The 26,858-nt window shown below is 36.6% G+C and overlaps 1 protein-coding gene across 14 annotated transcripts in view; it reads right to left on the bottom strand.

The window, feature by feature from the left end:
• The window catches only part of MEF2C (myocyte enhancer factor 2C), a 170,570-nt gene that overhangs the window by 63,011 nt on the left and 80,701 nt on the right, over positions 1-26,858 (bottom strand). For all 14 annotated transcript variants that reach the window (XM_087861990.1, XM_087861989.1, XM_087861988.1 and 11 more), the window contains one exon: positions 14,737-14,940. In XM_087861990.1, the coding sequence (XP_087718116.1) occupies positions 14,737-14,940 (204 nt within the window). The remainder of the gene's footprint in view (positions 1-14,736; positions 14,941-26,858) is intronic.

Here is a 26,858-nt window from a genome sequence, read left to right as displayed (position 1 = left end):
GATGCATAAAATAAACATACCTTCTCTTGTTTAAACCAATTTGCTTACATTATTTTGGCTTCTATTATAGATAAATAATACTGTAAACATTTCAAATCCCCAAAGATTAGGAGGTAGTCAAATCAATATTGGCTACATAATACATAAAGGATGGATGTAAATTTTATAGCAAAGAAATTAATTATTAATTTATATCTGTTTACTGCAACAAAAATTCATTGTCAGCTTTTTCTGAAGTTTAACAATGCTTGAGCCAAAAATCAATAAATTATATATGAAAATATCACCATTTAACATTAAAATGCTGCTAAAACAATAATATTATTTAATGTTTATGAACGCTATACAACCTGTTATATGTAGTGATCCATGCACTATTCTCTCTACATGATAGTCTAGCATAATTATTATATCTTGTATCACTACTATATCAAGCAATATTAAAATGATTTTAGCAATTAAAAATAGCAAATATTTTTCATATTACAAAGGTTTTGCTAAAGAGTCAGAAATGAATATATCAGAGGTAATTATTTCCAAAACTGAATTTATCCTGCATAGCACAAATGACTCAACAATGAAAATTTTGTTTAAAAAGTATGCAAATAAAAGGCTTTGTCCCTGGAATGTAGTTCTAAGTGGTTCACTATCTAGGTTGAAAACGTCTATGCAGGGTTGTATGTCCTATTTTTCCATGCCTGCAGTAAAGATACAATATGGGAATTCAGCTTGGTAATTACTAATACACCACACAGACACAATTACACCCTGTATGCTGCATGAAGGAATCACTTGTGGTCTGCATCTATTACAAAGAGCAGTAGGGGGCCACCATGCAAGACGACAAAATGCTTTACAAGACGGAAGGAGACCAGAAGAGTCGATGTACACAGATACAAGGACCTTGATTCTTCTAGCAATGATTTAAGGCTCTTTCCATCAATTATCGTCCTTTGTCTCAAGAGTCTTATCACTAGCATCATTACAGGAACTGAACATAACAATGCTCAGACCCGTATAACCCCATGAACTGTGCTGACATTTCCACACCCTGTTGCTATGTTTGACCTGATTATTCAGATTACTTAAGCAAAACAAAATGAAAAAAAAAAAAAAGCGTTACCATTGCAAAACTGGCCTATGTATTTTTTTTTATGACTTACTCAAAAATCCACTTCTCTAAACTCCAAGCCATTCTACTCTTGAAATGTTATTTTTGAAGGTAGTTTCTACTCCAGTTAAAAAATCGAAAGAGAAAATCTGCCTGGATGGAAACTGTAATTGTAAGAAAGAGAGTAAATATTGGTATATCAAGGGGATGTACACTTAAAAGAATCTCTGTATCTAAGGGAGTTAAACTAAGTCAGCTGTTCTCTTTAGCTACGTGAGTCACAGGGATAACTTTCTGTGAAACTTTAAAGTCAAAACTTTAATTGCAAGCAGTAAGCAGTTTTTATTGTAACAGTTTTCTCCTAATTATTACATGATGTACATTATTTTACAATACTTTCATTTAAGATGCTCTTTTAAAATACATCTTACAATTATGAATTTTTAAGAGCTTAGGAAAGTTGATTATGGCACTTTGTCAGGGTCTGTGAAACAAAGCCTTGTCTTTCAGAAAATGTTTACAACCTATGAGAAAAAAAAAAAATGTATCCTGGGGCTAAAATGTTTATTGGCACCTAGAAGTCTGAAGAGAGAGTCAGGCCTGTGGTTTTTTTGAGGGCACTTTATCATCGCCCGCATTCTCAAAGGTTTCTCTGAATGAATAGAACTGGATTACTCAGCCTTCTATTCCACGCCTATTCCTCTCCATTTTCCTTGGCACGACTGAGAGCCAGGCTATTTTTAGTTAGGCAGTTTTCTATTTTTAGACAACTACCAGTTAGAAGACATTTGTTAGGAAAAAATTTAAACACACACACACACACACACACACACACACACACACACACACACACACAAAGGGAGGAGGGAAAGAAGCTTCCCTTCACATATTGTAAAGCAGCCTTCAACCTGTAACTCCAGGCATTTCAGCTGCTTTCAATCTTGGAAAAATAAAGAAAAATTCAGAGTTCAGGGTTTTAAAAATAAACCTACCCTCTGGCAAACAGACCAAAATACAACAAGCTGTTACTATGTGAAACAGTGACTACAAAAACAAAGAACATTCTCCAATGATTAAACTGCGAGAAAAGTTGTAGAACGATTAGGTTATAAGAATGTTACACAGGCATGTAACAATTTTCCAGCCTCTCAGCCAGATGTATCATGTTTTAGAATTCACAGAAAGGGGGGAAAACCTCATATGTAAAGTTAAACCAAGGATGTGGGATGTAATCTTAAGGTTTCCATTCTTAGCACCAGAGAACCTTTTATCAAACTTAAAGGCAATTATACTCACTGCATTTTCCTAACATTGGTATTCTATAGATTTTCTCTAAAAATTATAAACACATGCTTACAGAAAAACCATATATTAAAAAATCCAATGCCAACCAGAAACCAAAACAAAGGCTACTACACAGTATACATATACACATAAATATGTGTGTGTATATCTGTGTGTGTGTGTGTGTGTGTATGCATTTATATGTCTGTACACTGTCACCTTTATTCGTCTCGCTTTTATTTTAATTGGGAATAAATGACTTGCAGATTGGTTTAGCCTATCAACTTATCTACTTATCATTCAAAGTCATAGTTTCATCTTGAACCACTACGAGATGTTTTCAGCTGTTCACAGTTGCAATTACTTTCTTTTGCCTCAGATAACACATTGCACTCTGTCTTTCAGTTCAGACTGCTAGGTCGGATTGTCACAGATGTATCACCAATAACTAGTACAGTGTTTGGCACATAGTCTTCATGTTCATTAATATCTGCTGAATGAAAGATAAGCCCTGCGTATGCTTTGTCCATACTGGATTATCAGCCCTGGAGGGTGCTGGACACATCATCATCATTGTTGTATTTCCAATTCACCCTGCACATACAGAATATTTCACAAATGCCTGGGGAAAAGAAAATTCATTGGCCTTTGTTCTATAAACTTATATAAAATACTTAATTTATATAAAATACCATTATTTATATAAGAATGGTATACTTATATACTTATTAATATAAAATGTTATACATTTATCCCCAAATTAAGAATTTGCTTCTTCTCTCTCCTTTGGTTAAACAACATTCATTACCTAAACTTTCCCCTTGATGTTGAAAATAAAAATAGCTTATATAACTTAACAGTGTACAATGGACTCTGACATCTTTTATAGCCTGTAATCATCACAACAGCCTGCGAGGAAGTCTGGGTCAGGGTCGGCAATACTGACTCAGAGCAGGAACCTGAAGTCAAGATGGTTAAATAACTTGCCCCAGGTTAGAGAACTAGTGTGTGATGTTGCTATAACTAGAACTTAATTTCTCTCCAAATCTGTGGGGCTTTTAAAGTTCTGTTTCCTAAATGTAAAATTTAAAAGGTGAGCTCTCATGATAATGCTTCAACAACATTCTTCGGGAAAATCACTCAGCAGCTTTCTCTCCGTCTCCCATAGTATTCATTCAGCACCACCACATTTTAAGGAGACCCCGGTCATGAACCCTGGATGAAGATAAAATTCTCACATTTCCAATGAAGAAAAATCAGAAGAAACCAGGTGCATGAGTGCTCTTTCTTTCCTTGTAGGAAAGTCCGGAATTGACCTAGCTTGTTTCTCTTTCCCTAAAACTCTTGTTTCCTATCCCTTCTTCCATTTTCTCTCATTCCTTATGTCAGTCCCACTTGGTGTTCCCTCTCACCTCAATCCACAAAACCACATTTATCTTAACAAATGCTCTACTCCTGGGATTAAACATTGACTTAGTGGCTCAGCTTTCCTGATTGGGTTTCTGTGCCCTGACCCAGACCCTGACACATGATGGGCATGGAGTAAACATCTGCTCAGGAACAAAAGATGAAATGGCTGCGCACATCTTCTCTGGCTGACAGGCCCTTTATTAGGTGTATTCATCAACCATCATGCAATTACATCATGAACAAGAGCACTGGATTCGCCAGTTTCACCCCTTACAGCAGCACTGCCCAAGGAAAGGTTTCTAGGATGACGCATATTTCTAGACCTGTCCTGACCAATATGGGATCCATCAATCACATGCGGCAATCAAGTACTTGAAATGTGGCTAGTGAGACTAGGAGCTGAACTTCTATTTATTTATTTTTTAAAGGTTTAATTAATTTATTTATTTTAGAGAGTGAGAGAGCGCTCGCACTAGTTGGGGGAGAAGAATAGGGGGAGGGAAATGAGGGGGAACGAATCTCAAGCAGACTCCTTGCTGAGCTTGGAGCTCAACACAGGGCTTGATATCTCACCACCCTGAGATCATGACCTGAGCGGAAACCACGAGTCAGACACTCAACCGACTGAGCCACCCAGGGGCACTTAGCAGCTGAACTTTTAAATTTTATTTCATTTCAATTAACTTAAATTTAAATAGCCACATGTTGCTAGTGGCTACCTTATTGATCAATGCAGATCTATATCATTTCATTCTGAAATCTGGTTATATTATCTAAAGAGAATTCACATGACAGAAATGATTGGGTTTGCAATTGTTGGGCCACAGGCACTAAATATACCACTCATTTACAAAGGTATATAGTAACTCTGAAAGGAGACAGGTTTCTGGAACCACAGAGACTAGAGTTGGTTTTTTACTAGTAGCTCATTCTCAGTGTAACTCTGACCTTACTTTTTCCTCTCTGCAATGGTTTTCTAGAGGTTACACTGAAGGCATGTGTTTATGACTAAGGAGTCATTTGCATGCAATTTTGAAAAATAAATTATCTAATTCAGAAATTCTAGAATAAAAGATACTATTACCAATTCATATATGTTTATTTTGTAATCATGCTTTCTGAGATGTGAGAAAAAACCCCAAATACCCATTGTACAGTTTACTGTTTACAGTGTTTCTTATCCTAAAACAGTAGTTCTAAATAGTTACTGAGTTTATTTACTAAAACATAAAGATAAGAGATTTAATTGATATGAAGAGGCTTTCAGAATCTAATTAACCTCCCAGCTAGTCATTAACTCTATGACCTTTAGAAATAATTGACAGGAAATTTTTTTTCCTTATAAAGAAACTTCCATCGGGTGGCTAAATTTCAGGGTAACAGAGACTACAGTAAATGCCGTTGAGACGACTGGATAATATGCAAAACAGCTATTAATAAAATGAGATATATTTCCAATAATATAATCTATCCACCCAATCTGTTGTTCACATTTGCAGCACTTGCCTAATTACAGTCCTTTTAGTGATCAAGTCTCAAGTCTTTTCTCAGAATGTTCTATGAATTATTTGACCGTGAAGATAAGGAGGAAAGCACGGCCGCCACTATTCTCTGCACTCATAGCACACACGCAAACCAATCACATCACACACGCCCGCTATCTGCTTTCAGAAGGACTCAAAAATCTTCCTCAATATGTGTTCCAGGCAGCCACTACCAACTGACAGGCACTCACAAGGGCAGGGACCAGGAGATGCGGTGCTCAAGACACACAGGGTGACTCAACTGGGTAGTGACGGGCCTTTTACATCATACTTCCGAAGACCTAACGCACTTGCTTTCAAGAGCTAGTTTCACCAAATATCGCTTTAAAAAAATTACTTTATGGTATGATTTTAGACCTCAGTAAAGCTACAAAGAGGAAATGTTTAAAAATGTACTTTCAAACTCCATGCTGGAGACAGCAGATGTTTGGAAAGGGAAGTCTAGATCTTTGCCGCTCACAAAGTTTAGTGCACCGCCTAGCAGCACCAGCATCACCTGGGCAACTGGTCAGAAACACAGACTTCTGGCCCTGCCCCATACCAGTGGGTCCAAATCAGACTTTAAGAAAGAGTCCCAGTGATTCAGACTGGACTAGAGGCATTTCACTGGAGACCTAGTGATCCCCCTTGTCAGATCCTGGCCAAAGTACCAACAGGTCACTTCTCTCTTCCCCAGGAATCAACATATGTTGGTCTTTTACTTTCCACCATTACTATAGGTAGTTACTTCTACGTGGTGTGCTGTGCCTATTTTTTTCTTACAGAGCAACAACTTTATTCATCTCAGGTTCACTTGAAAGATTCTCACCTTTATTATTATCAGAACATATCTGACTTCAACAAGGAAAACTTGGTAAAGTTTAATTTTATTTATACTATAATGTTCATCAGTAAGTTCTTTTATATATACGTATGTATATACACATACGTATATATACACAAATATATGTGTGTGTATAAAATATTTATTGAATGTCTACAATGTGCCATTCATTGAGATGGCCATTGGAGTTAACAGCGATAAATAAAACACCATTATGTCTTTCTGGGAAGGGAAACAGACTTACAATAATAACTTTAAAAAAAATTCAGTGGGGGAACTGAAATAATAAATATCATTTGATTAAAAGACTTATCATCTTTTATTCTGACTCTCTAGGCAGGACTCTGGAATTGTTCCTAAAACTTCACTTTCGAATATTCCATGGTGATATAGTCAGTAACCAATCCTGAGGAAGGAAGGATGTTCTATTCTTTGATATCTGATCTGATACTTTTAAAGCCAAGCAACGCTACATTTACTGAGACACTATCAATCACTAGACTGATTTAAATATGTTGTCCAACACCAAATTCCATATGCCATGAAATCTGTAAATATCACTTACAAAGTGACTATTACGATCCAGGCTAAATATTTTTCCCCTTTCACTTTCAGATATTAGGGGGGAAAAAAACCCCGAACATGAGAACTTTTGTTTGTTCCAGTTCAAGAATGATCACGTAAAATAAAGTGGTGGTGATTAATCATGACAAAGAGACTACATTAGTGAGAAAAGGGCTGTATTTTGAAACCTGTTGTCTATTCTACTATTAAATAATTTTCTGCCGAGTCTGTGTTAGTACTAATGCCCATACGCCCTTAGAGCTGTGCAGTAGCAGATGAGAGGAAATTCAGTTTTATGGCCCAGTGCATATAACTTAAGTAATTTAACATGCACTTTCTTTGTTCAACAATGATGTTCCTTTTTTTTATGTTCTTAATAAATGAGATGTGAAGCAGCTTTTCATGTTTACAAAATGCATGTAAATTAAGCAAAAATCTTATTTTTAAAAAGAAACGAATCTTCAAATTCGACATATAAAAATCTACTTGGTAGTTTTGACAAATACGAATACATTTTTAGGCCCATTTCTTCTCTTAAACTTTGGGGAATAAATATAAATGTGATTCATAGGGACTAGTAAAAGTCTTTTATAGATATATAAATTAAAATGAACATTACAATTTAGTAGAAATTTGCAAGACCTTGTTTTTACAAAATCATTTTTCCCCCTTTTTCTTGGAAGCCTCAACACCGAAGGTTTAAATCCTTTATGGAATATACTAATGCTTTCTTCATTTTTCACTACTATCTACTGAAAAGCAATTATATACTTGGTTTAACAGAGGACAGGAGAGAGCTACCGAGTTACTTGCAGTAAGAACTATTTTAATTATATTTTATAGTAACCTAAGAAGAATTTTTAATGTACTTCAAGAATATTATTTCTCTAAGTTCCTTCATAAAGAAAACAACCTGCTTTTCTGAAGAAATGAAATTACTAACTATAAAGTTAAATACTGGTTCATGTTGCCTCAAGTAAATTTAAAATAGTAACAAGAAAGGTCTACCCCCTTTCCGTTCACAAGCTTCACATTTAAAAAATAGCGCACAGGGCTTAGCTCCTTGTCAGTCTGGACAATTTGCAAGTGCTTTCTGACCAGGTAGTAAGTTTACCGATTGACTCTGTGGTTATTGGTTTAGGGGTAAAATATGTTTTTAGTTTTACACTGAGTGTTTAGTTCCAAACTGGTGTCTCTCGTAGTGAACATTTATGCTCTGGATTCTAAAATGTCACTGTTACACGGTTCTTTACTTCTGAAATGCACTCCTCAAATTTTATATTGAAGAACTAATCTTGGTGTTAATTTGAGAACCCAATTAGTTTAAATGCCTCTCTCTCTCTCTCTTTCTTTTTGAAGACTTTATTTATTTGACAGAGAGAGACAGAGAGAGCGCACAAGCAGGAGGAGTGGTAGGCAGAGGGAGAAGCAGGCTCCCTGCAGAGCAGGGGGAGCCCGATGTGGGGCTGGATCCCAGGACCCTGGGATCATGACCTGAGCCGAAGGCAGTCACTTAACCAACTGAGCCACCCAGGTGCCCCTAAATGCCTCTCTTTTCACATTTCAGTCTAGACCAGCGCTGTTGCACGGAACTCTCTGTAATGATCAATGCATTTTACATCTTCCCTGGGCCATCTGCCAGTCACTAGTTGCACGTGGCTACTGAGCCCTTAAAATGTGGGTAGTGCAAACGGGGGACTGAACTGGACATCTTATCTAATTTTAATTCATTTAAATGTGAATAGTCATATAATGACTAGTGGTTAGTGTATTAGAATAGATCTGGATTTAGTTTCTTGATTGTGCTTTGATAAAAGTTGCCAAATTTTAATGAAGTTTCATTGGAGCTATAAAAGCATTTTTCATACTTTAGATTTATAACATTATGCTATGTGATAATCACTCGGACATACCCTGTTATAACTGTCTCCCTCTGCTTATTTATTCTACAAATATATTCTGAGCGCCTCATATTCTCTAGGCCTCCCTCACATGAAGTTCTGGAGATATGATGGTAAACAAAATGTACACAGTCCCTTCCCTCCAGGAGTTTAACATCTTCTGTGGAACAGGCAACTGGATAACATGGTGCTGTGGTAGAGAAAATACAGTTTTAATTCTAATATAGGAAAAAAACCCACCACAAGGTAAATAGGACAGTTCAAGGACGGCTTTCTGAAAGTATAAATTGGGACCTGCCTTGAATGGAGGATAAATAGAAGCCAAGCAAAGGCCTAGTAAGGAGTGTTAAAGACAAAAGAAATCAGGTTCGGAGAAGCTGAGGAAAATCAGCATGTTTTCATGGCTCAAATATTGGATGGCAGTGGTGGGGGGAGGGAAATAGCAAAGGGGGAGGCTGGAGAGGAAGATAAAACAGGGGCCAGATCATGCATGGCCTTGTGAGCAATCTTAAGGACCAAGAGTCCTTGAGGGCTTTGTTTATGTTTGTATCTCTAGGCGTTCCAAGACACACACCACATGGTAGGAATTCAACCAGTCTTTGTTCAGTGAATGCATAAAGAAATAAAAATACAATAAATAACCAAATAAGTGAATGTGCTTTTACTCTTAAGTACCTATGATGGGTATTAAGAAGGGCACCTGTTAGGATGAGCACCGGATACTATACGTAAGTAATGGATCACTAAATTCTACTCCTGAAACTAATATTACACTATATGTTAACAAACTGCAATTTAAATAAAAACTTGAAATGAGAAAAAAATGAAGCCCATGGAAAGAGCCACATGCCACCTCACTGCAAAAAAAAAAAAAGTACCCATATGCAATATACATCTATAAAGCATTCATAAAAATAATTTTATCTCCCCCCATATATATATTTTTAAGTAGGCTCCATGCCCAGTGTGGAGCCCAATGTGAGGCCCCAACTCACAACCCCAAGATTAAGACCTGAGCTGAGACCAAAAGTCAGATGCTCAACTGACTGAGCCACTAAGGTGCCCCTTATATATCTAACTATATTTTATAAGTATAAAATTGGAACCTACTTAATTAGTTTAGATACAACGAAAGCTCAAGTAAAATAAACATATTTTCATATTTTTACATCTATTCCCAAATTAGATAATACAGAGTTTGTAAAAAAGTCCATTTCCATTATTTGCTGCATTTGGTTTTCAACAAAAATGACACTCCTCAATTTTCATCAAACTATGCAAAAGTACTTAGCTTATTGATAACCTCCAGGAACATTGTGAAACAATAAATTTATAAGCTATTTCCATGTCTTTTCAGTTCTAATTCAGGCCTTAATTATTACTGCGCAAGGAAACATTTTGGTGGAACTGTTCTTAGAATTCTTTAAATCCAAACAAGATTCAGATGACAGAAAATAAAATTTCATGTAAATATCATCTCTTCCTCTCCTCTCTTCCTCTCCCCCCCCGACACACACACACACACACACACACACACACACACGCACTCTTCTTGCCATTTGTGCATCTAAAAAAAAACCAATCCTTTTACTGAGACTATTGTAAATCAAAGATTTCTTCTGCAGGAGTTATGTCCATCTTTTTGGTTTCCTAGGGAGCAGCAGAGGGCCCTGTGTTCTATTTCCCTTCCACATTTAGTCACTTGACTACTGGACCAGACTGGATGAGAAGCTCAACAGAATCAGTGAATCACTGAAGGGTGACAGCTTCCCTCCCGGCCAGGTGCTAAGCAACATTCTCATATGGGTTTTGCGGTTAGAAAACGTGTTTGATAATGGAGGTAACCTGTCTGGGACTTCTGTCACTCCAAGGACCACCTGCAACAATCTGGTGATCAATGACTTGTTTGAATGACTTTTGTTTAATTGTTTAGCTTATGTCTTTCTTTCAGTAGCTTGTATTACATTAATGAGGTTATTGCTCCTTTGCTTTCCAACTGTTCCCAAGCTGATTTTTATATACGTTCTACATCCTTAACAAGAATGCCTGTCTTCTGCTGTTTCAGAATGCCTTGTACAGTGCTGACTGTAAGCTGACACTTGCTAAATCATTGTTAAGAGAAGGCTGGCCTGTAAGCATGTCCTGTGGGCCTTGCATTCTTCAGGTTATCTTGAAGTGCTCAACACCACATCTTCTTACAGCAATAGAGCCCAATATCAACTGTGAGGGTAGGAAGGCAGAAGGCAGCCAGGGGTGTAGCTAAGACAGTCGGAGGAGATGAAGGGGATAGTTCCCTTAATAACATCAGAATCCCTACTGAATTTCAACAGCCTCATAAGCCAGCATGTTGAGTAAATATCCATACACTTGTCACATAGTTAAATAAAACGGACTTTCTTCAAAGGAAGCGCTTTTAATACACTAACTGTTTTTGTTTTTTTAAAGCAATGGATTAAAAATTTAACACATTTACTAAATCTGGCATATTTATATATTGTATCTAAACAGATATTCAAGCTGCATTATAATATAATAATAAAAAAACCTATCTCAGTCTGTCTATTAAGTCTTTGTCTTTGTGCCATTGTAACAGTAGTGCTAATTATCAAGCAAAGACATGATAATTACGCAGAGCTTTTTTGCTAAAAGAAGGAATCTTTTTCAACACCCACGCGCTGCACAATTTCCTATGACCCTGTAACACTACTCTGGTGTGGCCCAGAAATTTGTATTTTGGTCTAAATGCTGGGAATCATATTATTGCTCTCTCTGTGCCAATCTTTTTTTCTTGTGAGTAAATTGTTTTTGGAGGGTTAAGGGAGAGGGGTAATGGTCCAAATGGGAAATATAAAACTAATGACCCTTCATGAAACATATTATGTTCCTCATTAAACTTACTCAGTTAAATGTATTCCATTAAATTAAAATAAATAGGATTTAAAATTTTACCCAGGAGTAGTAAACTACCTTAACTCTCAACTTTGTGTTAGATTCATTCTAAGGATGGATTCCTCAAATCCCTGATGTATCCCAGGCTCTTAGCCTCCAACACAATTTATGTCTTTTATTTATTTATTTATTTATTTATTTATTTATTTATTTATTTATTTAAAGATTTTATTTATTTATTAGACAGAGATAGAGACAGCCAGTGAGAGAGGGAACACAAGCAGGGGGAGTGGGAGAGGAAGAAGCAGGCTCATAACGGAGGAGCCTGACGTGGGGCTCGATCCCGTAACGCCGGGATCACGCCCTGAGCCGAAGGCAGACGCCTAACCGCTGTGCCACCCAGGCGCCCCTATTTATTTATTTATTAAAATTTTTTTTAGAGGAGTGGAGGGGCAGTGGGAGAGGGAGAATCAAGCAGGGTTCACACCCAGCACAAAGCCTGATGCAGGGCTCCATCTTACAACCCTGAAATCAGGACCTGAGCTGAGATCAAGAGTCCGATGCTTAACTGACTGAGTCACCCAGGCGCCCCAACACTATTTATGTCTCAGTGCTGCAGAGGTTTTCAAACTTAGCGTATGCAAGAATTACTTGGGAAACTTGTTATAAATGCAGCTTTCCATCCAGATTCCTTCTTCTCCATCGAGTATTTCAAGCATAGTGATTTCAATGAGCACACTTTGAAAAATACTCTATGTGGGGGTGATGTAAATTTTATTAAGGTTAGGGATCCCGCTTTACCCCTTCCTCATTTATCTCTGTTATTACTAAAGTGGAAAAGCCAAATAGGTGAAGAATGTGTGATTCAGGGAGCTGAGCAGGACTGACTTATAACATGTTCTGTTCATCCAAAGAATCAAGCCATCACTAGGTTTGATCTAGGAGCCCCCTGTCTTTTTGAGAGGTTCAGAACTTTCATTTACTGATATTAAATGCAAGATAATGGAGCTGCTTCTTTACTCTCTTTTAAAAGTATTGCTTTTTAAGGAATTGTGTTGCAAAGGACTTTCAAATGCAATGCCTTCATTTTTAAGATGAGGATACTTCAGCCCAAAGAAGTAGCTAACTTGTCACATAGTAAGAATGCGCAAGACAAGGTTTCAAATGCAAGCCCTCTGACTTGTAACCCAGTGCTCTTCTCATAGCCTTTTAAAGAAGTCTGGCTCAGATACCCATCTGTCCAAGAATATGGAAGTCTTGAGAATGCGAAGTTCTCAGTCACCTTTAAATCACTCAGTATATTCCTGACTAAAGCTCTGAGAAAATGAATTTTCTAGATTTTTAAGCTCCTTTAAGAAAGCGAATTTTGAAAGCCAACACATTTTTCAACTACTGTGCTATGGTTCTATTGCATTTCACATCATGTTAAGGACGGGAGCAGTTTAGGTCTGATGACAAATTCCCTGAAACTTTTGTGCTAACAGCTTTGGTAATGAGATGGAGTCTTGACTATAGAGTTGTTTTGTGTTTGGGACTTATGTTAAATGTGTGTGAGTGCACATACACACAAACTCACATACACAAACACACACATTAAAGCACCTATGAGATTTGACAGTCAACAAGTTCTGTTCATATTCGTGTTTGTTTATGTATTTTCAGAGTTATATGTACACATGGATAAAATATTATCTGAAATACATAGTAGTAAGTTTTATAAATGACCTTAAATTTCAAAATCAAGGCATACAATTAAAATCGTGTCAATGAAAAACTGAATTGACATTTGGTAATACAAATCAGCAAGTGTTTTAAACATATACCACATTAAGTTTACTTATTCACTTTTGTTTTCTGAAATTATTTGCTTGGCCTTGTTAGGCAAAAATAAAATAAAATAAAAGGCCATCAGCTCAATACTTAAATTATTTTATTTTATTTATTTACTAAGTTGGCTCCACACCCAGCATGGAGCACAAGGTGGGGCTTGAACTCAACAACCCTGAGATCAAGACCTGAGCTGAGATCAAGAGTCGAATGCTTAACAGACTGAGCCACCTAGCTGCCCCAGCTCAATACTTCTAAAAAACTTCCAAAAAAAAAGGCAAAGACGTGAGAATCAGTCTTAGGCAATTATAACAGGTAAAAAGAAGATGAAAATGAGAGGTTGATTAATTTCATCAGGATTAGTGCTAGATTTTTTTCATAATATGGAACAGTCTAAAGTAATGGCAAGAATAACCTGTACTCTGGCAAATTGACTCTGCATACATACTTTTGAAAAATTTATTAATTTTCTTTTAATTCTGAGAAAGCAATCATAATCACAATCTAGGTAACCATGAGGAGATAGACAGGTGAAGGAAATAGACAGGGGCAGTCCTCATTGCACATCTTTTTTGGTTTAGTATTCACTGTTTATGAAGGGTACTATAAGGCAATAACATTTAAATAGGATACATGCAGGAAGTGTTTAAAACTGCATGGCAATGTTACTTATGCTAATGAATCAAAAACATTTTTGAAGTTTAATGTGATGCTTATTTATTTCTGGCACAATAAAACGTTTTAAAATCTAACTTTGATAAAACACCAAGCTAACATTTAGAAATTCATTTTCATCAGATTTCTGATTCCATGTATATTAACAATGCTACACTAAATGATATAATTGGGGGGAGAACATTTCTAGCAGAATAATTGTCTTTACCCTTTCAGTAAGAATGCATTAGGAAGAATGAATTAGAAAGAAGAGACAAAGTGAAAAATTGAAGTATAAGGCTGGGGTGAGTTCATTTTTAAATATTTTTTTTCTTTGATAATGCTGCAACACTAGCGTATACCTAAAAGGAACCATCAAAAGTAAGTAAAGCCCTGTGTTGGCCACAATTCCCAAGTCCGGTTTCCTGATACGGCCGTGGGCAATGATGACTCATGGAGGATGAGGTCAGTAGTTGACCTGGTGCCTGATTTCTAGCAAGGACCAGATATACATTGTCCCTATCACCATATCACTCTAACTCGCTTTCTGCAGGAATAGAAAGGGTGGAGTAACGCTGGGGTGATAACCAGGGGGGCACCTGTGGGGACAGAAACACCTTAGAAAAAGGAATTAGTGTGTGTGTGTGCGCGCGCGTGTGTGGAAAGGGGAGGCCCAACCATTACGCCGCTCTGCCAGTTGGAGTTCGCCAACCACGCATGCGCTCTCACCTCCACGATGTCTGAGTTTGTCCGGCTCTCATGCGGCTCGTTGTACTCCGTGTACTTGAGCAACACCTTGTCCATGTCAGTGCTCGCATACTGGAACAGCTTGTTGGTGCTGTTGAAGATGATCAGAGCGATCTCACAGTCACAGAGCACGCTCAGCTCGTACGCCTTCTTCATCAACCCAAATTTCCTCTTTGTAAATGTCACCTGGGAAAAAAAACAGGCATTTTTTTTTTTAAAGGAAAAGAAAACGCATGCTTTTTTTTTTTTTTTAAACAGTACTTCTTTTCCTTTGTGAAACAAAGTGTGTCGTTGTCAGAGCCCTTGGGCACTAACACATTTGGAAAGAAAGCAAATAAATCTAAAACTAATTTCTGCTTAGAATTTGAAAAGTGTGATTTCTAGCTTGTTGCTGAATGTGAAACTGTAAATGCCAGATTTAATGTAGGGCATTTTAATGAAGGTGACCAGAGAACTATTCATGTTTTTTGAAGCAGTTTAAGATTTGAGAAAATTAATTTCAGCATGTTTAACATCTTTCCCAATTACAAGTTTGGAGCTCATTTTTGACCACGTGAAGACTGGACATGACATTATGAACATAGCATTTTAGATGTGTTCAGAAATTCTGTGCATGTTCAAAACTTTTTAAAAATTGTTTAGTTTAATTGAAAACACCCGAGGGGATAAGACTGTGCTTTCAGACAGTGCTGTATTATGTTTTCTAGAAATACAGCGGAAAGTTGGAAGTACTTTGGTCATAATACCGTTAGAGTTCTGTTTTCAATCTTTTGTGTATCTTTCTTCCTCTCTCAGGCCAGAAACTGTATTGTTATCTTTGCCTTTTTCTTCTTTTAATCTAATCTATTACCAAGTCCCATAATTCCTTCCCTCGAAATGTTTCTCAGGTTCACACTTTCTTGTCTATTTCCCAGGCAGCTCAATCATTCCTGTCCTTATCAGTTTCCTGTCCTAGATGATCTCCCTGTCTGAAATCACTCCCTCCTCAATTCATCCCCAATCTTCAAAACTCACTCTTCACACTGCCTTTCTCCTGATGAGCCATCCATAACAGCTCTGACTTTGAATACTTCCTACCTGGCAAGGGTACCAAATGCAAATAAAAATTTCACTATTGCCAATTTCATTCCTATCTTGATTACACTCATTGTTAACTGTAAGCCTTTATATGGCCCAGCCTTTCCCAGCAGGTGTTCCGTGGAATATCACCTCTATAAAATACTCTTTAGGACAAAAAGTTCAGTAGCCCAATACATTTGGCAAATGAGCCACACGTTGATATATTAAAGGCTGGAAAATCTTTTAAATTTTGTTTAACTTCCACCCAAACCTATTGTTGACAGAATGTTTGTTTCTTTGCTTATTTATTTATTTAGAGGAGCACTTACTATCGTTTTTCAAAGCTAGGTTTTTTGAGGCATATACTCTGGGAAATGGTGACTTACTTAATTTAGCTGATTTTTGAAGGGACAACTTAATTTTTTTTCTCACCTTCAGATCTAACACATCTTGCAGAGGCCAGTCCAGTTTTATCTAATATCTATTTGTGTGTAATTCCCAAATCTAGATTCCCACTCCTCATCTTTTTTTTCGTCTCCGGACACCTAAAGGATGTCCTCCAGTCCTATGTCTATCTGATGAGGTCTCTTAAACCTCCACAGCTTAAACTCACTATCTTCATCCTTCAATCTGCTCCCCCTCCTGACTTAGCCATCTCACAATAAACTCAGTCACCCAAACTAGAGACCTCAGAGTGAACTTTGAATCCTACCCCATCCCACACACCTAAATAAATGTGTTGACAGGAACTGTGGGTGAGCAGACAGAAAACCTGACCTCCTGGTCTCCTCAATCCTCCACACTTTGTTAATACTGTTTTACCTATCACCCTTTATTTTTCCTTAATAGCACTTATCACATTTCATAATTTGTATATTTTTGTGTGTGATCACATGTTTAATGTCTGTCTCTTCCTCTATAGTGCATATTCCACAAGGCCATATGCCATTTCTATATGCTCACTGTGGTATGCCCAGTGCTTGGAACAGCAGACACATATGGGCACAAGGTAAATAAAGATCTGTAGTATAAAAATGAAATAGGGAAAACTATCACATGACGTTTTTAGAAATATCAAAATGATAAACGTTATCTAAAATTCTGTGATGGCTTTTCCCATGAATTTTTTTTTTATCAGCTCATGAGTAGAATTCTAGAAAGATAAATCTATACTTAACAATGATTATACTGTTTTATCACATTTGCATTAAAGGCAGAATGGTAGAAAAGGAAGAACACTGGGCCTGGATTAAGAGGACCCCAGATTTGAATGCTAGGTGCTAATCATGAGAAATTCACTTAACTTCTTCGAGTTGGATTTTTCTCTGAGTTTGATTTTTCATCTGTAAAATAGAGAGAACGACTACTCTTAGAGTTGCTGTGAGGACTGCACAAAATAAATGTACAGTATTAAGCACAGTGCTTAACACTGAAGCTCAATAAACCTAGCTCCCATCCCTCACTTGGTTGATGAACATTAAAAGGACTTACAAAATATGTCTATGTTGGTGGCTCTGAGGAGTCTACTGATTAAAGCTATTTGAGGATCTCATTATTCCTAATATAAAGATAAAGCTGAAATATGGAATCCCCTCTGATCATTCTTTGGAAAATATGCTATTTATCATACCACATCAGCTAGTCAATATCTACTCAAATACATCATTTACATTTCAACTTGGGACAATTTTTCTTTGTAATAATTGCCAAAGTCTCACCTTTTGTTTTACGATTATTGATTGTGTTTCTAAGGTGCTTCTAATAAAATATACCTAGTGTTTTATTTTCATATCTGATTGTCACACTAGAAACTCATTCAGATGAGTTATGATTAGTATTAATAATGAGTTAAATAAAGACTATCTCTGTGGAATGGATAAAGAATCATAATTATTACATAGATTTATATAAAATGTCTTATAATATTTATTTTAGATGCAATTTAGTTACCCGGATGCACTTGCACATTGGTATTTTATTTAGTGAAACGGTGTAAGAGTAGGTTCAATACAGAAGGCACTGGCCCAAAATACTTTCATATATCTAAAACCACTTTTAATCAGACTTTCATAACCACAAACTGTAGGTGGAATGTCTCAATACAGTATGGTTTCTGTTGTACTCAACCTCAGAATTTAGCACGTTACAACACTCACCATCAAAGTACATTTCAGCACAGAAATATCATTAAAGCTACTATTTGTGTTTACTTTTAGGTACTCCTCAACTTTTGTGTAACCAAATAGGCTTCTGGATAATGCATACTTATTTAATAATACCTGTCAAAAAAATCAGCGCATATAGCTTCTTTTCATTAAAGCTACGAACTGAAATGGTGCTAACTGTATTAAAGCATTTAAGAAAATATCTTCAAAATCTACTCTTAATTGCTCTAAATTTAATTCTGTATTATGTTCATATTCTTCATAGCATACTCAAAATGTATTTTATAATGCTTTTTCTCTCATTGTGCATAGTTAGATAAAACTGTTTTTAAGCATTAAGCTTTCTAAAGAGACCTGGGATATTACTCTTCATTTAAAATATGCCACTCAATGACAAAGATTGCATTTCAGAGCTTTTATACTTAAATATAATAATGTATTGTAATGATTACATTTTTCATAACGTGACAATAATTTGTAATGGGGACAAGTCCATTTCTATTTAAATAATATATTTTTAACCTTAGGTGAGGTAGAAAACTGTTTTTATAGTAGTTAGGCAAAAAGATGCTCTTTTCCAGTGCTTACATCAATCAAGGTGCACTGACAAAGAGATTTATGCCAGTATTGTTTAGTGGACACTGTACCTCAACATTTAGTTTTCAGAATTAAAGAGACTTAATATGCATGGAAAGCAAAATTACTCTGTAACACTGACCATTTTATTTTTTTTCTTTCACTTCTTGAAACAGTCCCAAATAGAATGATGATGCTGCAGTAGGAGGTTTCAGTATTAAGTTTTATAGTAACTTCGAGTTACTAGCATAAGGGCAGGCATCACACATCTTATATTTACAATTACTTTAGAACTTACTAAGTATGAATCAGGAATTGAAATTAGAATTTGAAATTAAGAAAAGGCACATTCATTAAATACAGCTCCATACAAATCAGTTTTAAAGAAATCTGGTAAATCTGTTCACAGAAACAAAAGTAATTCAAGCAATTTTTATTGAGCATTTTCTATATGCCAAATGCTAAGCAACATTTATTGACCCGTCAGACATTTGTGCTAGGTGCTGGTGCTTCTATTACATATATATCTCCCTTGTTCATGTCTCTTCCTCATGGCTGGAGAAAAAATAGTCATTTAATTCATTAAGGCTTAAAAGCACTTTTCTTTATTTGAAGCAAAATGCATTACTTAGTTAATAGCGTTATATTTTCAGTCATGTGTAATGATACGAAATTGTATTTTTATCTAGAGTTAGGTGAATTCAATTTTTGTTTTCTGACCAACCTTCTCTCTAGACTGCACAAGAAAAATAACAGTAGATGTTAACCCAATCAAGATGAAATATGAAATGAAACCTACCATATTGGTTATTTCTTATCTTGTACTCAGTGAAAGCTGATTGTGGTATTATGTCCCTCCCCCTTTCCATCTGGTTGCTGGCAGGCTCCCAATCAAGCTGCAAGGCTTAAATTAGTTTAAATGCCAATTTCTTCTATGAAGCTTTCATTGTTATATTCAGATAAAACTCATTCCTCTTGCATTGTCGTCCTCTAAGACTTTTTACAAACCTTTACTCTGAGACTTATTCTAATCTTATAGAGTTGGTTGTTGATGAGTCTGCTTCTCCTGTTGGCTTTCGAGTTCCCCAAAGACCCCATCTGTGGCTTCATACAGACTGACCAGTGGAGACTCAATGAACATTTGCTGAACCAGTGGATTATGGAATGGAAATAGTCTATTTTAAAGTCTGAATGTTTGGTTTGTGGTCAAATTTGATGAAAAAGATGAAGTTCTGAAAAATGGTGGCATGAAGTCAAAGACGTCCTTTTTTTGTAGAATTAAGATAACCTTGATTTTATAGCTTTCAAGCTAAAGTAATTTTTGTAAAGATTAAGCTCATTTAGATTTTTTTAACAATTATTTCAGCAGGATCTGCTGTAGGGGTTTTGTTTGCTTACTTTTTTTTTTTTTAAATATTTTATTTATTTATGTGACAGAGAGACAGCCAGCGAGAGAGGGAACACAGCAGGGGGAGTGGGAGAGGAAGAAGCAGACTCCTAGCAGAGGAGCCCGATGTGGGACTCGATCCCGGTACGCCGGGATCACGCCCTGAGCCGAAGGCAGACGCCTTAACGACTGCGCTACCCAGGCGCCCCTGTTTGCTTACTTTTAAATTAGCAGTTTCAAGGTCTGAATACTTCAGAGGGAGAAACCAGTTTTCAATTATGCTGACTTTTTATAAAGCCTGAGTTATGTAGGATTTCAACAAAAATTTGCTACCAAGAAAAAAAATAGTCAATGTCTCAATATAATTTTCTGCTAAAGTATTTTTTTTACTTGACTTTTTGATAATTTAATCTTTCAAAAATAAGAGACTTTGGGTATATGTATTTGTTTTACTGAAAAGTTTATATGATACTGAGAGGAATCTTGAGACAAAGTAATTATAACATTTTGGAATCTGTAATAGGAAGCTAGAGATGTCTGGAGAGAAATACATATGTACCTATGCTCTAGACTTGAAGAAAAAGATATTTCAAAAAGTTCAGAGAAAAGTGGTCTTTATTCCTTGCCTAGATGACTCATGATGAAGGATGATAAAGTGTGAAGATAAAAATTTAATTTTATAGTCACAAGATACAGAGATAAAGGGGCAGGATCTAAGAGTTCAAAATGACTGCATTCTTTGAGCAAGAATTTATTGAACCTTCCAGTGAGTTCAGATTTTCAAGGAACATGTATTTGGCAAAGTATTTGATGAAGTCCTCATCTCAATATTATAGAATTGAGACTGGCTAGTAGTAATTTACACGATTTAAATATGAATTGATCGATCAATGTTAAGTTTAAGGGAAAGTCTCTAGTAAAGGGCCACAGAGCTCAGTAGCTTTTCTGTCTCAGACATTTCTAACATTGGTTTAGATGAAGAGATGCTTATCAGACCTGTGTATTAACATAAATCTGGTAGTCTCTATCCATAACTCCTGCTACAGACTAGAAAGCTGGTCACAAATAACATGATGAGACAGGTAATTTTAAAGTCTTCGTTCATATTTGAAAAATACAATTCTATAAGCTCAGGTTGGAGGAAAATTAATGTGGTGGCTGATTTTGGGGAAAAAAATCTAAAATTATAGTGTTCCATAGTGGGAATTAATAATTCTAATGATCTTTTGTTAGTACTCATTAATCTTAGGTACTACCGGTAAGATGACACTTGACAAAATCAGAGTGCCTATTGGATGGCAAACAGGTTGATGTAGGATCTAAGAACATTTTGCATTAGAAGTCACTGAGGGAATCTGGAATGTTTAATCCAGAGAAACAGAGTTAAAAGTGATATGCCGAGGGGCGCCCGGGTGGCACAGCGGTTAAGCGTCTGCCTTCGGCTCAGGGCGTGATCCTGGCGTTATGGGATCGAGCCCCACATCAGGCTCCTCTGCTATGAGCCTGCTTCTTCCTCTCCCACTTCCCCTGCTTGTGTTCCCTCTCTCGCTGGCTGTCTCTGTCTCTGTCAAATAAATAAATAAAATCTTTAAAAAAAAAAAAGTGATATGCCAAACACTTTGCAAGATCTGAAGACTTGCGGCCATGTGAAGAGGCAGAGGAGTTATTCTGTTTTATGCTACAGATCAGAACTAGAAAGCACTGCTGAAAATCTTTTATTTTATTTTATTTTTAAGATTTATTTGAGAGAGAGTGCACGCAAGAGTGTGTGTGGGGGCGGGGTGCAAGGGAGAGAATCTTTGTAGCAGGTTCCCGGCTGAGCGCGGAGCCTGCTGCCGGGTGCTGGACCCCACGACCCATCAGTCAAAACCAAGAACCAGACGCTCAACCCACTGAGGCACCCAGGCGCCCCTAATGAACATCTTTTAAAGAGGCTGAAAATAGGGGAAAATCTAGTGAGGAAAACTGTCAAAGAGTGGATCCTGTCTCATAAAGTAGGAAGCAGTTCATTCCTGAATATGTTCAAGTAGAGCTGCTTATCGAGGAAGGTGTAGGTGTTCCTGAATTAAACAGGAGGCTGGACTAGAATAACCTTTAAAATATGTATTTCAGATTTTAGATGTCCAGATTCTATGCCTAGGTAGCACAGACTTCTAGGTCAAGGGGAAAGTCTGAGTGAATGGTAATACGGTTCAAAACAAAAATCTATTTTTGCAATTTCATTCTATAGAATGCCTTAAATTTTGGTTACTCAATCTCATAAATACAGCATCATAATCACCTCTAATTTCCATATTCCAAGAAATAAAACAGGGTCACTTATTTTTTGTAGCTAGATGAGGTACAACAAAGACTGTACAGATTTTGAGTTACAATATTAAATTTCGGACAGTGCGAAAATGCGCAGAAAAATAACTGTAGAGATCAATAAAATAGAAAATTCATCTTATTAAAATATTTTTAAAGAAGCAGTGTGGTATAGAAACAAAAACATGGGAACCTAAAATCAAGTCTGAGGTCTGCCACTTACGAGCTGTGCGCTCTTGGGTAAATTGTTTAACTTATCTGAACCCCAGTTTCCTCCCCTGTAAAATGAAGGTTATATGAAGCATCTTATAGAGTCCTGAGAGTTAACCTAGGGCGGTAACAAAAGTGTAAGTGACTTCTTGACCGTGAAACACTATACAAAGCAATTAGTATTTTTTCTCTGATGTAGTCGGCTCAGTTATTTCTTGTTAGATACTGTAAAAGATTGCTGTCCTAGAACCTGACAACTTGTGTTACCATTATTATGTCTAGACTAGAGTTTCTCTCTCAGCTAGACCTTGAACAGCCCAGAACATCTCTTTTCCAGTCTTGTAACCTGAGGTCCCAGAACAATACTTGTCTAAATATTTGTTGAATTAATGAATGGATAGATGGACAGTGGAATTACACATTTTTTTTTGCAATCCAAAATGAATGGTTAAAAATAAATTTCTGTGCATGCTCTAACCATGTTAATAGGAAGGTTACCATTGAGACAGGAAAATTTCACATTGTTATTTTCCTTTTTGGTCATATTAATTTATGGTGAAAATATGCATTTGGTAAAAATGAATAATAGAGAAATTGGACTGGGTTAAATTTTGTGTGTGAGTTTTGTTGGTGAAATTATCCTGTTTCTTATAATTGTTTTTAGATAAGTATAGACTTCATTTGGTGACTTTTTTCTAAGAAGTTCAAAGACCTTATAATAAGTTATCTCACTACATTTGACAGTGTCTCTTTGAAGTTAGGATATGACACAGTTCGTCATCCCCATTTCTCAGATGATACAAACAAAGACATGAATTGCCATATCCAAGGTCACAAAACTAGTTCCTGGATGAACTAGAAATTCACACAAAATTCATTCTTCATTCCATTAGTGAGTGTTCCCTCTTTTAGATAACTATGCATTTCAGGGGCTGACGTTCAGCACAGCATGGATCCCATCAACTAACTGTTCACTGAACAGCGTGCAGGTATATTAAGAATTGTCAGCAATTTTGATGAGTACGAGCAGAGTAGCGCATAACCTATTAATTAATGTAAGGATAGCTTTCTAGGTTAAGTTAAAAAATATTAATAATACAAAAATTGAGAAGAAGTTGGCTTCTACATTCTGACAATAAATCAAAGCTCCTTTTGTGTGGACACTGTAGCCAATTCTGCCCTCAAGACCTCCAGCCATTCCCACTAAAGCCAGGGAAAATCACATGCATGCACCAGTGGGCACACACTAGTTCTATATTTATGGATGTTTATTTAAATTTCACAAAACGAGAAACATTTTGGTTGGTAAAAAATACAGGTCTGTTTACAGGCAGAACAAAAAAGGTGGGACTCCGACTTACACACAGGCAAGGTAAATATCAAGTTCTAAAAACAGAGGACAAGTCCTGTATCATTTCCTACAGAGCAAGGAGATTAGTTTGACTACCGTGTAATGGAAAGGGCATTTAATAATGAGTCTCCACGCCACATGTGTGCCTGTTCCTTTCACCCCCAATCCCAGCTCTGTTCATGACGTTACCTTAGGAGAACTTTCCTGCTATAGTGACTGTGGGAGTCCTTGTACCTTACGGGAAAGAGTTCCGAATAAATGAAGGAAAAGACCTTTGGAAACAGCAGCTGCTCACATCTAAGAGAATAACCGAGTCCTAACTCTAAAGAACTTGCGACACATTACTACGGGAAGCAACAATAATTTTACCTATGGGTCCCTAACACTTCTTTCCACCACTCAGAATACTGTCAGCTGGATCTTAATTGAACTGCTCAGTGAGTCTGCTCAATGAGTAGAGAACTTCTTACTCATTTCTTTAACTCATAAAGTAATTATTAGTTTCTTTGTTTTATAATGTATTTGGGACTAATGTATCCAAGGAATTCTACTTTCGAAGTTTCGAGGTTTTTATCTTTTTTTTTTGGTCCATCTAGAGTCATGATAAATATAACCCTCATCCTATGAAAATATTTTCGATCCATTCCTCCTCACCCCCAGCATAGATAATCTCTCAGTTTCCTCCTGGTTAAGGAAACAGAGTGACTAATGAGGGACAAGACGGACAGTTCATAGATATAATGCACTCTCTAATCCAGAGCCACGAAGTCTTCCTATGTGTTTAATGGGTTAGGGATGGAGTCAAGAGTCTGCAGCGACAATCTCTAATTGAAAAAAAGGGAAATGCCCTCTTAAATGCTCTTTTTCTTCCCCTGGCCTGTTCCTGACAGTAAGTAATGGTACAACTGTTCTAAACTATTCCTCTTCAATTTTATTTTGTTTAATTCAGTCTGTCATTAGAAAGGCTTGTGAGCTTTAGGCTTGATGATTACTCTCGGTGGGAGGAAGTAATGCCACTGCAGACTTGTGTTCTAGACAAGCGCTCCTTTATACAATGACGGGGCCTGCCATCGTAAATGAAAGGCTCTTTAAAGAGCAGTGAGGGACTCTTTTAAGCAGACTGCTACCATGTGCTTGTAACCCTCCAGCATAACTTGCGAGGATGAGACAGCAGTGTGTTCTGCTGCAAAGAGGACTATTGTCCTCGTTAGCCTCAAGCAAATTGAGCCGTGTGTTTCGCTGCAAAGTAGCAGGATTTCCAAAGGGTTTTCAAGCAGTAGTTCCTAAAATTCTGAACAAAATGAAAGGATTAAAATAGGGGATGGAGAGTGTGGAATTTAGAACTCTACCAACCCCTCACCTAAGTCAACCCCTAAGCCCCAAAATAAAACTTTAAATTTTGTGCACTGCACATTACTTGAGGAAAAATATTGAACAAGGAGATTACAGTTAAATAATTGAATGCATATGAATAAATCCGAGTGTTTGCTCACAAACTCACAGGGTTTGGGTTTTAAAACTTGTGATAGCTGATTTCTGATATATCTGTCTACATGAGGAAAAGGAAGAAAGATGATCTACAATTATTAAACTTATCAGGATTTAAAAGATTTTATTGCAGTCCATTTTTAAGCCTAAGAATGTTTCGGATTTTAAAACAGAGGGCTATAATGCAGTATGTTTTTAATTTTTTTATATGTGCCATTCAGGCCTGCTCGGTTTGTTAAAAGGCTGATTTATGTTCTAAATTCAATCTGTAGATGCAGTCGTAAAATAAAGATCTCTGTTTCTCTACACCTCATATACATAAAATGTATCACTTGAATCTGAGAAGAATCAAATAAACCAGATTAATATTTTGGGGGCAAAAACATGTTTACTAGTTTCACAAAGCCAACATGTACCTAAGGTAAAGGTCAAAGACTACTTCATTCCCTGCTGAGCAAATGCTCAGGAAGCACATTTGTCTACGTTTCCTGTCATAACAGGAAGAGTGTAACTTCTTCCTTTCCACGATGGCTTCAGTTTTACCTCCTAAACTCCAATATTTTCTCCCTCAGGGCCTTCCAAATCAATCCTCGCAAGACAGAAGGCAGGAGGCTGTCTCCGTGGTAGTTTCCAAACAGTTGCGTTTGTTGAAATGTTATTTAAATGTTAGTGATTTCTTAAGCTAAGCTGTTCCAACTTAAAATTAAAAGTCAAATTTCTAAACATTTAGAGTGGTTCTCTTATTCCTATTAGCGGTTCAACATATTTCAAAAGAAATGCAAATATATATTCCATATTACGGAATTTCATTTACTTCAATTTAATTATGTTATTTTTCTTTTTAAACCAAAGCTATTATTCTGGGGGTGGGGAACGGGAGTTGCCATACTGTCTCCAATAAGAGTATGTGAGGATGTAAACTTTAAAAATACTTTCATCATAATAATTTTTGAAGGAGCTTATTTTAAACGAATAAATTACAATGTTAGAGGAAGTCTAGACTGCAAAGGACGTAGCTTTTGAAAAAATTAGCAACATGTTCTTTAATCTACAGTTTGGAAGAAACCTCTTGGTTTATGTGGTCTATTTATAATGTTAATATTTTTAGGGTTGGTTTCTCAGTAATACAATGTCACACAGTTTGTGCATTTGCAAAGCAAAAGGTGACTTGTAGCAGACAGAATGGGGTGTGCATCCATTTGCAGAGGTGGAAGGTGCCATTCAATGCCACTTTCTACACAAAATGATTGAGATACAATAAATACAAGCATCGGGATTTTTCTAAGTGATAGTTTTAAGTGGAAATTATATGACGAATTCAAATTAGAACTGAAACAACAAAACATCTTAAAGCCCTCAAGTACATGGAGGAAATCGTTATCCTTTTCCTTGTGAAACTTTTGGCCTTTCTTGGATTCCCTATCAAAGGAAAGCTAATGAATGAGTTTGATAGCATTTGAGACAATACTTCTCTGGTAGTAAAGGAACAGATCTATTTGATACAAATATAAACTATCCCACATGTATGGGACACATACCAAGTGTGTGGTGCGCTATCTCT

This window comes from Ursus americanus, chromosome 5, assembly GCF_024610735.1.
Source record: "Ursus americanus isolate L20-20 chromosome 5, mUrsAme1.1.p, whole genome shotgun sequence".
In the NCBI taxonomy this organism is placed as follows: Eukaryota; Metazoa; Chordata; class Mammalia; order Carnivora; family Ursidae; genus Ursus; species Ursus americanus.
The sequence above is the reverse complement of the archived record's forward strand: the minus strand, read 5'-3'. Positions and strand labels throughout refer to the sequence as shown.